This window comes from Leucoraja erinacea, chromosome 15, assembly GCF_028641065.1.
Source record: "Leucoraja erinacea ecotype New England chromosome 15, Leri_hhj_1, whole genome shotgun sequence".
Lineage (NCBI taxonomy): Eukaryota > Metazoa > Chordata > Chondrichthyes > Rajiformes > Rajidae > Leucoraja > Leucoraja erinaceus.
In genome coordinates, this window is record NC_073391.1 from 26436042 (window position 1) to 26452070 (window position 16029).

The 16029-nt window shown below is 39.9% G+C and overlaps 1 protein-coding gene across 1 annotated transcript in view; it reads right to left on the minus strand.

The window, feature by feature from the left end:
• The window catches only part of cacul1 (CDK2 associated cullin domain 1), an 85189-nt gene extending 69458 nt beyond the window's left edge, over positions 1 to 15731 (minus strand). The window contains exons 1-4 of the mRNA XM_055646940.1: positions 15604 to 15731; positions 15145 to 15464; positions 6240 to 6366; positions 3737 to 3839 (exon numbers count right to left, since the gene is read on the minus strand). Of these exons, the coding sequence (XP_055502915.1) occupies positions 3737 to 3839; positions 6240 to 6366; positions 15145 to 15454 (540 nt within the window). The 5' untranslated portion in view covers positions 15455 to 15464; positions 15604 to 15731. The remainder of the gene's footprint in view (positions 1 to 3736; positions 3840 to 6239; positions 6367 to 15144; positions 15465 to 15603) is intronic.
• Positions 15732 to 16029: the final 298 nt, after the last annotated feature.

Consider the following 16029-nt stretch of genomic DNA (forward strand, 5'->3'; position numbering starts at 1 on the left):
TGCCTTCCCATGGCCCCTATGCTCCTCAGGGATATTCCATAGCACCCTGTACCTGACCCATGCTTCCTTTTTTCTAACCAGCACCTCAATATATTTTATGAAATGTTCTTCATTATAAAGTACAGCATAGAATTATTTCACACAAATCACGTATTTCCAACAAAAGGCCTGATAATTTAAGAGAACAATAGACGCATCCAAACAATTGCTATTACAATATTCCGATGGCACTCCAATGTTTACAATTAGCATGGATTAATTCATCATTACAGCAAAATGATTCAATGCCTACACATCTTCGCAACTGTCTTTTAATCCTGTATCCATGCAACAACCTACACCTAATCCTGTGATTGCAAGGACATGTGGATTCACATGGAATCTGAACACTTCACACTGCAATTGCAACAGAAAGCAGAATAATCTCCGAGCACAACCTCTAAACTCACACCTCCTGGAGTTTTAATGCACACTGTTAAAATTATAGTTGTCGCTTTTACATATTCAGAGTTGTAATGATACAGAGGGCCATTCAGCTCACCAATTCTATGACACCTCTCTGCAGAGCAATCCAATTAGACATTCCCCTCCTATGTATCCTATACCCTGCAAGTCTGTTTCCTCGCATCTATTATCCATTTTCCTACCTAGAATAAGCTCAAAGTTGTATCAAAAAACCCATTTGTCAAATTAAAAACAGAATTGAAAACACCAGTAACCAGTTGTTTCACATCTCCAACTACACAATGCAATACAGCAATAAAACCTCAGTCGGAAATTCACAGCCTAATGAACAATCCTGCCATATGTTCCACTGGGAGGAATGAAATCTAGTACAAGGTTTCTTTACAATAAATAAAGAGAAGGCATATTTATTGGGAAGTAATTAAATTAACTACGGAGCTAATCATTAAAGCAATTCAGCTGGCACTAAAGTTATTCCTAAATATTTAAATGGCAATTTCCCAACCTTATAATTGCATTGCCTAATAGTTGAGGGATATTTTAGTACTCCATGAAATAAGCCCAACAAATACAATATAAACAATTATAGACAAGATACAAGAAAATGTACCAACCAAAAACCAACCTGTGTTTGGGACAAAGACCCAGCATTTATTTATTTGCTTCTGTACGCCACAATTTGAGATTTGTAATAGAAAATCTCATGTATTTAAAGTGCATATTCACAAGGGCCATTTTTATACATTTTGGTTTCACCTTGTAGAAATTACAGCAGTGTTTATACATAGTCCCCACATTTCAGGGCACAATAATGTTTGGGACACAGCAATGTCATGCAAATGAAAGTAGTCATGTTTAGTATTTTGTTGCATAACCTTTGCATGCAATGACTGCTTGACGTCTGCGATTCATGGACATCACGAGTTGCTGGGTGTCTTCGTTGGTGATGCTCTGCCAGGCCTGTATTGCAGCCATCTTTAGCTTATGCTTCTTTTAGGGGCTAGTCCCCTTCAGTTTTCTCTTCAGCATATAAAAGGCATGCTCAATTGGGTGATTGACTTGGCCACTCAAGAATTTACTGTATTTTAGTTTTGAAAAAATCCTTTGTTGCTTTAGCAGTCTGTTTGGGATCATTGGCTTGCTGCAGAATGAACTGCCGGCCAATATGTTTTGAGGCATTTATTTGAACTCTGGCAGATAGGATGTGTTTATATACTTCAGAATTCATTATGCTACTACCATCAGCAGTTGTATCATCAATGAAGATAAGCGAGCCAGTACTTTCAGCAGCCATACATGCCCAGGCCATAACACCCCCACCACCATGTTTCACAGATGAGGTGATATGCGTTGGAGCTTGCGTAGGTCCTTCTCTCCTCCATACTTTGCTCTTGCCATCACTCTGATATGTTAATGTTCGTCTCATCTGTCCACAAGACCTTTTTTCCAGAACTGTGTTTGCTCTTTTAAGTACTTCTTGGTAAACTGTAACCTGGCCATCCTATTTTTGCGACTAACCAGTGGTTTGCATCTTACAGTGTAGCCTCTGTATTTATGTTCATGTTGTCTTCTGCGGACAGCGGTCATTGACAAATCCACACCCGACTGAAGAGTGTTTCTGATCTGTTGAACAGGTGTTAGAGGATTTTCCTTTATTATAGGGAGAATTCTTCGGTCATCATCTATGGAGGTTTTCCTTGGCCTGCCAATCCCTTTGCGACTAGTAAGCTCACCAGTGCTCTCTTTCTTCTTAATGATGTCCCAAACAGTTGATTTTGGTAAGCCTAAGGTATGGCTGATGTCTCCAATAGTTGTATTCTTGTTTCTCAGTTTCATAATGGCTTTTTTGACTTTCATTGGCACAACTTTGGTCCCCATGTTAATAAACAACAATATAAGTTTCTAAGGGTGATGGAAAGACTGGAGGAAAGACTAGGTGCCGAGAGCTCTCTCAACCTGCATTATTAAGGAGGCAGTTAAACACACCTGAGCAATTACAAACACCTGTGAGGAATGTGTCCCAACCATCATGATGCCTTGGTTATGTATTAACACAGCTGTAATTTCTACATGGTGAAACCAAAATGTATAAAAACACACTTTAATAAAATCTGACAATGTGCACTTTAACCACATGTGATTTTTTTCTATTACAAATCTCAAATTGTGGAGTACTGAGGCAAATAAATAAATGAGTCTTTGTCCCAAACATTATGGAGGGCACTGTATAAGATATCAACCAATTCACAAAAGGTAAAAACCACCTTTGGTCAAAATATCAACCATTCCCCTCTCCTCACAGATGCTGCCGAGCTGATGGAATGAATGAAGTTGCATACCAACATCAGAGTCCAAAATATAACATCAATTAATCTATAGAAACATTACTGGAATTCAGACTCTCATATCTCAACACCACTTACACATGTACCATTAGTCATCCATTCTTTAATCTTTTCTCCAAGAATTGTGTACAGATAAATGCCCCAAATGGATCAGGCAATTGACATGCCAGTAACATTTCAAGAGGTAAGTCGTTATAATGGCATTGGCAATAGATACTACATTATATTAATATGATGGCGCCATGGATCAAAATTTCTGAGCCAAATTATCACATTTTGCATTGATGGTGGAAGAGTTTTCTCAGTATTGATGACACAACGAGAATTGGAATCATCCTTTTTAATTCCAAAACAATTAGATAGTCAGATTAAACCTAACAAGGTAAACAGGCACCTTCTGGAATACTTACTTGTCAAAACATTCTGCAATCATCAATAACAGCAACGCTAAAGTAAACAATGTGGTGACACTTTTCTGCATCACTCTTCAAAAATACAATACCAAAATATGATCTTGTCAATCAACCCCATCCACAGACACACAATATAATCAATGTGTTCAGCTCTGCCTCACGTTAAATCATTTTTTTGTTTAAGATTATTTTCACCCTTGCATTTAAACACCCTATGCATGCATGGCACTGTGCCCAAATGCATCAGCAATTCAGATATATTTTGCTTGTGGACAAGACAGATGTACAACACAGCACCAAATTGTGAAAGCTTACATTTCAGTTTCTAAATTAGTCAGCGTGATATCCAAACTAATTTAGAACACAGGATTCAGCATGTGCAATAATACTGCTGACAAGCAAATATTAGGTACCAAGTGCTAAACAATTGTAGTGATACAGATTTATTATTGAAACAAAAACACAATACATAAAGGTTTGCAAAGAAAATAAGACATTCCAAATTACATGTACCTGCAGCTCCTCTGAGATTCGTCTTAAGTGACTGGTTATCTTTGTGATGAGGTCACAGTACATCTGCTCTGAATGTTGCTGGCACACACACTTGTAAACACAACTAAAAATAAAAAGATAATCTGTCTTTTAGTCTTGACTCTGCTCATGCAACAATCTTCCAAGAGCACATTTGATAAAGACTATAAAGTCAATTGTTAACCTACCTGACTCACCTGTTGCATTGCTCATGGATTCATCCACTCTAGGCACCTACTCTAGAATTCAGATTGGAATGAACCAATATGAAGCAAGTTTCAACAGACTTAATCTGTTTCCTATTCTGCATGTGCGGAACACAAAATTGGCTGTTTGAAAATAATCTGGTGATTGCATTTAGAATTTATGGTTTTGCAGCGATTAAGAGTCAACAAATACTGTTGAGGGATGCATCTTTCTGTACCATTATTCACCGAGATTAATAGATAGTAATAATGTGTGAGATCTTCAATTCTCGAAAGGAGATATTACTCATCCATTCAGTACAAAAGTCACTCCCACCTTTATTAAATTACATAAAGTACACAGTGTAATGTGACCTGCTATTGCCATCAAGTTCAAACAGTTCAACTGCATGAACATTTCTTGGTGCAAGAATAATATAAACTTAAAGAGAAAAAGCAGAAAGCAATAGAAACTCAAATCACTTAAATGACCTCAGCTTAGTGATAACTTTATAACGAGCAGCAGTGTGGCCCTTTCAATGGAACTTGCCCTTGAAGTAAGATGAGAGGAAACTGGCAAACATGCTGCAATATGATCTTAGGATGTATATTGGAAGCTTAAGAGTTATGCAGTTCATGTCATCATATTACTATAATCCTATTAATCATATTCAAAATAAACACAGCTCTTTGGTGCTAATGTATACTTCCATAATAATACACACTGATGCCCTACAACACTGAGAACAATATTCTGCACTCTGTATTTTCCCGTTTGGTCTATTTATTGTACTCAAGTTTGACGATGGTATTTATGCATGGTATATCTGTTTAGATAGCATGCAAAAAAAAGCTTTTCACTGTACCTCTGTACACCTGACAATAATCAACCCAAAGTGTCCTCTCATGTCATGATACACGGGGAGGGAAGAGAAACCTGATATTTTCATTCTCCATTGCTTCTCTGCAATGAGTCAGAGCCCACAAAATAACAAATAAAGGACAGAAAATGCCAGTGGTTTCAAGACCTTTGCATCACATTAGCTAGAGTTAAATGTGAATGCACCTCAAAGTCCAATGTGGGCATTATATCTATAACTTGCAGTGTTTTAAGTAAAAATTGAAATACAGTATGCCTAATAAACGACAGGTGGCGCAATGGGCTAAGTGTTCGGCTGGCGACCGGAAGGTAGCTGGTTCGAATCCCGCTTGGAGTGCATACTGTCATTGTGTCCTTGGGCAAGACACTTCACCCACCTTTGCCCTGTGTGTGAATGTGTGTGAATGACTGGTGGTGGTCGGAGGGGCCGTAGGCGCAGATTAGCAGCCACGCTTCCGTCAGTCTGCCCCAGGGCAGCTGTGGCTACAAAAGTAGCTCACCACCACCGAGTGTGACTGAGGAGTGAATGAATAATGCGATGTAAAGCGCCTTGAGTATCTAGAAAGGCGCTATATAAATCCCATCCATTATTATTATTATTAAACATATTGCATTAGAGCTCCATGGAAAGGCTGGAAATTGTTTAATTGTTTAAATGGATAAGAGATAATACTGAACTTTCAAAATCTCAATCCCAAAGAAATTTTAATTCACTCATTTGCACAAGGATGTTTGCCACTCATGAGGTGATTTCAGCACGTCAGAAACATTTTTCTATAGCTACCCGATTGTATCACTGTGCTTGCACTTGCTATCATTTTTACATTCAATAATCACCCAAACACTATCCATAATTAGAACAGAATATATACTATATTCAGTCATTATGGAATACTATGAACTTTAGACTGGGTTGAAAAAGGTTTTAAAAATGTATTTGTGTAAAGTTGTTCTTTCGTGAGTCAGATCTTTCATAAATCAGGCAACCTTTGTATATATTTACCGAGGACATACAGCACATAATATCAATTCCATTTAATTAAAGACGTTGCAATTAAAACTGGTCAGGGAATCAATCCCAAACCAGAAAACATATACAAAGGTCAGAATATAACAAGGAATATTATAGAAAATGGTAGCCTAAAAGGGAAAAGTGTGAAGGTGCAGTAAATAAAAACCAATTCCACCAACAATTCTACAAATTACTTTAAGTTAATTGGACTGGCAAATTTGTATAATGCACTAATTCTAACAGTCTTCACTAAGCCTCAAATGATATGAATTAATACGCTTGAAAGTCTGGGCTGCAATGTTAAACAAAGTATCAAACATTGTTTTCACAAATTGAAGTTATTTTAACTCAGATTACTCTTTATAAAAAGTCACATTACTGATTACAACTAATTCTATTTGCTCTCACCTGTAAATTTGCTCATAAGAAATAGGGATGCAGTCTCCAGGAGACTGTGTCAAAAGCTGATCAATGGCACTGTCCAGCTTCGGCCAATAAGTGCGTTGGTAGTCTTCTGCTGTTATAACGTTCATCACTAAACAAGGTAAAACAAAATTACCAAAAACAGTGCAGACTTCAAGAAATTTAAGACTCTTGGAATCTTTTTCTAATTTTTCTTATTGCTTGGATGGACATAAATTAATGGGTCTCCCAAGCTTTTTAAGAGGACTAGTCTGGAAAACCGGACATCATACATCTGAAATTAATCACCAGCTCCCTCTACCAACAATCTCATCCACTTAGCTGAACTTGTCAGCCATGATCATATTGAATGGCGGTGCAGGCTCGAAGGGCCGAATGGCCTACTCCTGCACCTAATTTCTATGTTTCTATGTTTCTATGTCCTTACCCTGAACAATTTCTCTTTTGATTCTTCTAACATCCTCAGAACAAGGCGTAGCCATGGGCACCGCATGAGCCCCAACTAAGTCTGTTTTTTCATCAGGGACATGCAATAGCAAGTCTTGCTCTCAAAATGCCATACCCCACACAATAAACAGAATACAAAAGGCAGGAGTAAATCAACAGGTCAGGCACCATCGCTGGAGAACATGGACAGGTGATGCTTTGCGTCAGACTCCTTCTTCAGATGGCTGACTCGCTGAGTTACTTTATGACATTTTGTGTAAACCAGCATCTGCAATTCATTGCTTAAACAGATCATAAAGCTCCCGTAGTGGTAACCTTTCACCTTACAAGCATCTCCATCGAGCACATTTTCCTTCTTCATTTCCAGCTGCAGATATTCTACCACCAGTCACATCTTTTCCTCCCCTCACCTCTCCATTAACTGCAGGAGCCACACTTTCCATGGGCCTATAACCTGCTCATCACTCTCAATCCAACCATTCCAGGTTCCTGGCACTTTCATCTGCATCTCCCGCAGTTGCAACACTTATTCCTGCACCACTATCTCGTGACCAAAATGGCCGCTTTCACCGAGGCAAAGATTCACATGTACTGACTCCAATCTTTTACACTGCATGTGGTGCTCCAGTTGTGGCCTCCTCTACATCAGCAAGAGTAAGCACAGACTAGGCCACTGGTTTGCTGAGCACCTGCATTCTGTCTGGAATGGAGATCCAGAGTTCTCAGTCACAAGGCATTTCAACTTCTTCCCCAATCCCAAACCAAGCTGTCAGTCCTCGGCCTTCACCATTGTCAGTGTGAGGCCTAAGGCAAACTAGAAAAATAACACCTCATCCTGTTGGAGACCAGTTGGACAGTCATCAACCCATTGGTACACACTACTAAACTTTCAATTTAAGTAGCCTTTACCTCCCATGTTTCCATCCCCCTCTTCCGATCCATCTTGGCCCTCCCATTTTTGTTCCTTTTACTAGACCTCTCACCCTCCAGTCCCCATCACCCATTTTTGGCCATCTTACTCCCCTGCTTCCATCCACTTCACCCAACAGATAGTCTCTCCCACATCTGTTTTCATATGTTCTTCATCTCTCTCTCTCTCTCTCTCTCGCTAATGGCTCCCATTATCACCTTGTCTGAAGAAAGGTCCCAACCCAAAATGTTGTCTATCCATTTTCTCAAGACGCCACCTTACCTGTTGATTTACTCCAGCATTCTGTCTATCTTTGGTATAAAACTGTATCTGCTGTTTCTTGTTATTACCATCCTTATCAGAGTACAGCACTGATAGGCTTTACATCCCTGCTTATTAACTTCCAACCCGCTTCCCATATCACTACATCTCCCCTCCACCTGGCTCCATCTGCCTTTTTTTATTGTCTGCTTTCACTTTTCATCAATCTGCTCCGGTTCCCTATTCCATCCCACCCCCTCTATCCATCATCCTCCCTGAGACCACCTACTGGCCTGTCTCACTCCCTTCCCTCTCACTTCTGCTGTAGAATTTCTACTGAAACATTCACAATTCATGTCCCCACCCTGAGAAGCTGCTCAATCCATTGAGTTCCTTCAGTGGTTTGTTTTTCTGCACCAGACACCAACATCTGCATTCTTTATCTACATCCATGAATAAATCCATACATAAATGATGTAGCTCCAATAATGAGAAAACGATGCAAGTGCCCAAATATCATAAAATTCCAGCAAATCACCAATGCATTGTGATTACATGTTGAATGACGATTTCAAATAAGATTGCAGCTGTTATTTTCTTCTTGTACACAACTTGTGGTCCAAAAATTTAGCAAATTGGAGTCAATGAGCATGGGTAATTGCAGTCAGTACTTCCACAAAAATGTTTTTAAAAGCTCAGTCAACATCTAGCACTGATCTTTGGTATGTGATGTTCTTGATGATGAGTGATTTAACAGCATGAATATATGACATGAACCACTGGTTTGAAGTTCTCATTGTCCGGGATAATTATTGCAGCCCCAACAACTATTGCCCCCTCTTAAGTATTATTCTCAGGTACTGATATGACTAAATAGAGTCAAACAGAAAAAAAAAACATAATTGATAAGCTTTAATCAATTGCCACTTCCAGAAAGTTCTAGTTATGTATTGTAACATGCAAGATGAGATTTAAGAGGTGCACTGATCCTTTGCCTCACTTGGAAGGGCTGCTTGATGGAGGTGAGACAAGATATTGGAACACAGGTTGCATCTCCTGCAGTGTTTGAGGAAAGTGCCGTGGAGGGGGCGGATTGGGTACAAAGGAATGAGCAATGAAATTGGTGGCATAGTGGACAGAGAAGGAGGTTGCACAAGACTAACGGGATCTTGATCAACTGGGCCAATGCGCTGAGGAATGACAAATTTAGTTAAATTCAGACACAGATATGTTGCATTTTGACAAGTCGAACCAGGACAGGACTCGCACAGTAAATGGTAGGAACCTTGGGAGGGTTGTAGAATTAAGAATGTAGTTATGTAGTTCAATGAAAGTGGCAACACGGTAGACAGGATGGCATTTACCTTAATTGGGCTGTATCTTGACTCCAGGCGTTGGGCAGTTAAGTTATAGCTGTATAAGATGTTGATAAGGCCATGTTTCAAGTACTATGCACAGTTCTGAGTGCCCTTCTGGAGGGAGAATGTCATTTAACTGTAGTGAGGATGCTTCTGGGTCCGATGTTTCTGGGTCCAAGCTACGAGGAGGAACTAGATGTACCAATTCATTTTGCCCAGGAGCAAAGGAGACTGAAGGGCGACTTTATGGTTTATAAAAATCATGAGGGGCATAAATAAGATTAATAGCCACAGTCTCTCTCTCTCTCTCCCCCCCCCCCCCCCTCCCCCCCCCCGCCCCCCAGTATGTGGTGTTATATGGAACAAACTGCCAGTTTTTTTTCCCCAGGGCAAGGGATTTTTTTTACTATGACAATTAAACTTCCACTTAAAAAATACAAGTGCTGAAAATTTGATTTGTTTCAAAAACAATTGTACAAAGCCTTTTTTCTTGAAATCACCAAATAAGTTGGAACCCAAATGATCAATGGACTGTATTCTACAACATAACCTATTGCCAATTAAATAGTAAATGTCAAATTATTAAAAGTTCTCCAAAATTCCAAAGATCGATCTAATACAAAAATAATATAAAATTGGGCTTTAACATGGAATCGTCAGGTAACAACAGTATGTTGGAAGTTTGAAAACTCAAGTCTGGTGCGATCCTGAGCAAAGCTTACTCCACAAAAGTTCCAGTCAGATGATCAGGAGGCAAATGTTTGCATAACAGTTAGAATGCAATTGTTCAATGCATTCGCTCACAGATCCCTAGCTTAACACGTCAGTTGCCTCTCAATAACATTTCCAATTAACAATCTGATGTGTTGAAATCCAAGGAGCAAGGTCTGCGCAGCAAACTATCTTCATACACGGCAACTTTGATCACTTTATTAGATTATCCACAAACAAGCACACTTACTTAAGGGTCACTGAATTGCAGTTAACATTGACCCTGGATAAAAGCGACAGAAACCAGCTACAGCAATTGTAATGCAATTTCAATAGACCATAAAACTTGATTTGTCTAATGTTCGGCTTTCAATCACACAGTATGCTGCATTACGAATCAGCTACTGAAGATAGTTGGGTTTAATTTTATGTAGCACAAGATACACACAACATAATTTAAACATGACAAGTTTAACTAATTTTATGGCAAAAACTCAGATCCAACATTGTGCACAATTCATATAACTCAGGAGTTGCAGGCTTACAGCAGCTCCCACTTCCAACCAATACAATTGTTACGTATAGAAAAGTCAGCACTTGAATTTCAATGTGCTGCAAATTTTCAATAACCAACTCAGCTAACACACAGATTTCAATTTTCAAGAGCTGCCCCATAGCATTAAGCTCAAATAACATGGAAGGCCATTCAGTGAATTGTGTTTGTGGTAGATCTTTAAAAGAGCTTTCTGATGTGCCTCATTTCCTTTATTATGTCTCATCTTTCATTTTGAAACTTATCTTGAATCTTATTTCAATACTTTAGCCAGTGCATTCCAGACTGTTGCTCAATAACTAAGATTTATTTCCCCTTCAGTCCTTTCCACTGGCACAAAAGCCTATAATTGGAAGGCAAATTAATTTAAAAAAAGCTTCTTTCTTATTTTAGCAAGACTTTTATTTTTAACCTTAATTATTATTTTTTTTATTCAAGTTACCATCATCTCTATTAAATACACCTCATGCCACTGATATAAATCCAGATAGACTCCACTACACTCTCTCCAAAACCTTAATCTTCTTCCTCCTGCCCACATTTTATAATAATTCAGCTTGGGCCTAAAAAGTGAATTATAAAAGGTTGGATTATAACTTAATTGTTTTTGTACTGTGTTTCAATTACAAAGACAAAGAATGAAAAAAAATCAAAGTGTTGGAGGAACTCAGCAGGTCAGGTGGCATCTGCAGAGGGCAAGGTGATATTTCAAACAGGGCCCCTTCTTCCCCACTACTGCAACCAGTCCGAAGAAAGCTGGAAAAGGCACATTGGGATGAGACAAAGTCCGGTTTGGTCTGCAGGGGGGCGTGGGGGGGTTGATTGGCTGACAGCTGGAGTAAGTGACAAAGTCTAGATGTGAAACAGACATGAAAAGGGAGACACAAATGGTCAGGTAAGGAGAGAAGAGGGGGACTTGAAATGTAAAGCCAGAGGAGAAAGGAGACAAAGGGGATGGGAAAGAGGAAGACATTGCTACCATCCAACACCAGTCATTTCTTCCTATCCCCACTTCTTTTCACTTTCCCTGGACACCACTCCCTCCACAATTCCTTGGTTCGTTTATTTGCTCATACCTAACCAGCCTCCTTCCCAGCACTTTCCTCTGAAACCCAGATGCAACATGTTTCCCAATAACCCGTCCGACTTCCATCCAGGAATCTCAACAGCCCTTCCAGGTGAGGCAGACGATCAGTGCACTTCTTTAAACCTCATCTTCTGCATTCAGTGCTCCCAACAAGGCCTCCACCACATTAGCAGGATCAAGTGTAGACCAGGTGACCATTTCACCATATGCTTTGCCAAGGCCTGCTGGACCACCTCCTGGTTGCTAACTATTTTAGCTCCCCTTTTCCTATGCATACGGACCTTTCCGTCCTCCATTGCCAGAGTGAGGACACATGCAAACTATAGGAACAGAGCCTCTTAGTCCACTAGGGTAACTTGCATCCCAAATATTGTCACCCCACACCGTTTCCCTCATTCATATACACATTTCCCATCACCAAGACACTCTGCTCAGCCCCATTTTCCTTTCTATCACTTCCTCTTCTCTCCTTATCCATTCCCTCCACAAATGTTACCTGACCCGCTGAGTTCCTCCAGTACTTTGCATTTTGCTCAATCTTCCAGCATCTACAACTTTGTTTCTCGATTAAAAAGTCTTGTCAATCTGACCTGAAACCTTCAGATTCGAACATTTGATTGCCTGCGGCTTTCTGCTTTACAACCTATTTTAAACCAGTCATTTCTTTTTTGCCATGTAATATACAATAAATGTATATGAATTACAGCCAAGAAATATGACAAAAGTAATTTTTTTGGTGACAAACACAGCATGCTGCCATTATGCGACTGTTACGTTCCAATCTCAATTCTATTGGTATATTGAAGAATACATGATGTGACCATAAAGTACACAAATCAGAGTTCAAAACTCAAAATTTTGCTCTACACAATGCACTTCAGTGGCTGTGGTACTGTTCATCGCTTAAAATAGCTGAGGAATTGGTGCAGAGGAATATTACGCAGATTGGTGCCCCCTAGATCTAAAGTGTCACAAGATGGGAAAAGACTTAGGTATATAAATCCATCACCTTTTGTTTAGTTTAGTTTAGAGATACCTCGCAGAAATAGGCCCTTCGGCCCACCGAGTCCACATTGACCAGCAATCCCTGCACATTAACACTACCCTACACACAACTAGGGCCAATTTTACATTTATACCAAGCCAATTAACCTACAAACCAGTACGTCTTTGGGAGTGTGAGAGGAAACCGAAGATCTCGGAGAAAACCCATGCAGGTCACAGGGAGAACGTGCAAACTCCATACAGACAGCACCCATAGTCGAGATCGAACCCAGATCTTGTGCTGCAAGGCAGTAACTCTACCGCTGCACCACTGTGCAGATCTGTTGGGAGCCCTACTTTGGTACTGGGCAGGACAAAATAAAAATAATGGAGATAGAAATAAAATCTATTTTTTCAATATATTTATGGTAGGAATATTTAAAATATTCTGTCCAGATGTTCTCAGCAAATAGCATGCCTCATATCTATAAATTATGTTTATTCTGTACAGTCACTGTTAAAAATGTTTGAATATTTCAAGGATAGAAATTATCCTTGACCAAATATTTCCTGGTAGCCTTCAACAAGTGTTCATGCTAGTGGGTTCAAACCCAGAAATGTGAGCCTATAATTTAGGCCGACTTCTTTGCAACTCTGGGGGTGGAGAGCAAGGCATTTCCAAACGAGAGCAAGTTAAGCCCACTGTGAATGCAAAAGGAAAAACATACACAAACTACAAAAAGTAGACATGGTGTCCTGCTGTTCTAACCAATATTTAGCCTTTCACAAACATTATTCAAAAATGGTTTATGTAGCCAATACTGAGTTGCTGCTTGTGAGACTTACTCCATATTCAAGTAACAATACTTCAAATCAGCCTATTGCTGGTAAAAAGACTTTCATATCTTTCAAGGTAATGAATTGCAATAAAAAGTTTGTATTATGGCAAAATAAAATGCAACATTTTCTTTCAAAGCTATACTGCTACAAAAAAAATGCATTTCACTTTAGTGTGCAATAATCACTTCAGTGTAATACAATCATTCCAAAGCCTAAAATATTACTTATGTGTCCTAGAGCTATACATCACGGAAACAGGCCCTTTGGAGCAACTTGTCCACGTGGACCAGATTTTATAACTAAGCTAGTCCCATTTATCCATTCTTCACACTTATCCCTCAAAACTATCCATGCAACTGTCTAGATCTATCTACATGGCCATTAAATGTCAAAAGATTACCTAAAGTTTATTGATTCAGAGAATGTTTATAAACTTGAATATATGGCGTTTGAATTCCTGCACATTTTGCAATTAACAGAAGCCACTTATTCTAGATAACAAACTAACCATTATTGTATTATCTTTTTTTGGTTTGCTCCAATTATCCCCAAAATCTCCCAGTGTGGCATTTTGGTTGGTATTCAAGATCTAAGAGATTAGTCTTCATATAGCACCCTAAAAATTACAATCCCAACTTTGCAAAGTCAGCTCCTGACACACCATCCTCATGACCACATATTGACCTTAATGCAGGTCAATGAATAGCAATCACCTCCCAGAACTCCAGCCACCTTTACCTTTTCCAAAACACGAGTGCTTTCACAACAGTTCCGAAGTGCCTTACAGCTTTGCTGCTGAGGAGATTGTTCTTCAAGCGCAGCATCCTCAAGCTCCATATTATTCCATACAACAATGAGTTTTGCACATGTAGATCCAAATATCCAAGGGGATCTGCACTTGCACTCTGCTTTGTGGATTCTGGCAACATTACTCTGCCAATTATTTTAGATTTTGTTTGTTTTCTCTTGTCAGCGAGACAAGTCCAATACATCCATATTATATTTATGCCACAAGACCACCTTCTGGGAAAGACACCTTCTTTTGACATTGATCGTTTATGGTATGTTTACATAGTATTACTGATCATTCACTGTATTATTGATTATTGTATATATTTACTGTGTTATTGCATTCATGGGTCTATAAAACTGCAGCAAGAATGTCATTGTTCCTCAACATTTCACTCCTCTTCTCTTCTTATTTAGTCCCTCCACAAATGGTCTCTGACCCGCAGAGTTCCTCCAGCACTTTGTGTTTTGCTCAATCTTCCAGCATCTACAACTTTTTGTTTCTCGATTAAAAAGTCTTGTCAATCTGACCTGTAACCTTCAGAGATTCGAACATTTGATTGCCTGCGGCTTTCTGCTTCTACCACTTATTGCACATGACAATTAAAGACTTAATTCTTGACCAATAGCTTACTTCAATAAACCAATGTTCCTATGAAACATGAAAAAAATTGATGAATGGAAACTAATAGCTGGTTTAGAAGCATGTTTTGTGTTTAATCAGATAGGCATCCGACTATTTCTTTGTTGCTGAGAGGGGCATTTGTGTAATTAGGCTTTCTGGCTCAACTATATTTTTACTTCATCTCTACAGCATTGCTCACGAAAATATAATAGGTTTTAAAAATAGAAATAGCCGCCAAAAAACAACATATGAAATCCTTTTCACGTTAACTATGAATTGTTGACGCACATATCCTGAAGAAATGTTTTCCCCGTGCGTGACTTACAGAACTTGGACGCTGAGGTGTTAATGTTCAGGGTTACTTTACTGGTCATGGGCTCAGGCTCTCTGTGCGCCGCCGGCCCTCTCTCTTCGCCGTTGGCAGACATATGATGGAGTAGTTCTTTGGGGTCCTGCTGCGTTTGCGACATCCCCCCTGACTCGGGCAGGGTGAGCTCAGCGTGGTGATGGGTGTGATGATGGTGATGGCGATTATGGTGGTGAGGCTGATAAGCGTCCGCCTCCCAGTTGTTGTGATTGTGGTCGTCCATTATCAGCTGCTGATAGCTGGCGTCCTCCTCCATGTTCTCGTCCATGGTGTGGCAGCTGTGTGAGTTGGGGGGAAACAGGAAGAACACTTTAAGGCAGATGCGCAAATAACAGTCGCGGATAAATTAGTCCCAGGGACATGAATGTTCCGGGGTTACATATATGTGTGTCTGTGTGCATGCGTGTCTCTTTCTACCTCTGCTTATATGCTGCACTTCATTCCAGCGTCGCCACCCTGGCTGGGCCCAGCTCCTTCCCCGCAGCGCTCCCCTTTACGGCCTTCTTGTTGCCTACCGGCTGCTAGCTTTGCGACACTTGGCGACCACCCCAGTGTGCGCCGGGAGCGGCGGAGGCCCTTGGTGACGGTAACCATGGAGACGGGCCCATTGTGTGGCAAGGCCTGACAGCGCCGACGAGACCCGCGCCTCACGCATCGGTACTTAACTTATTTTTTTAATTTTAAGCTGTTAAATTGTTGCTTTGGGAGGCGAGGAGCCCGGTTTGTAATCGAAATTATCTGCTTTTCTTCCTGTAACTAGGGACGCAAACCTCTCCCCCGAGGTTTAAACTAGCGGAAGTTTAGATGTAAACCAGAAGATAGACACAAAACGATGGAGTAACT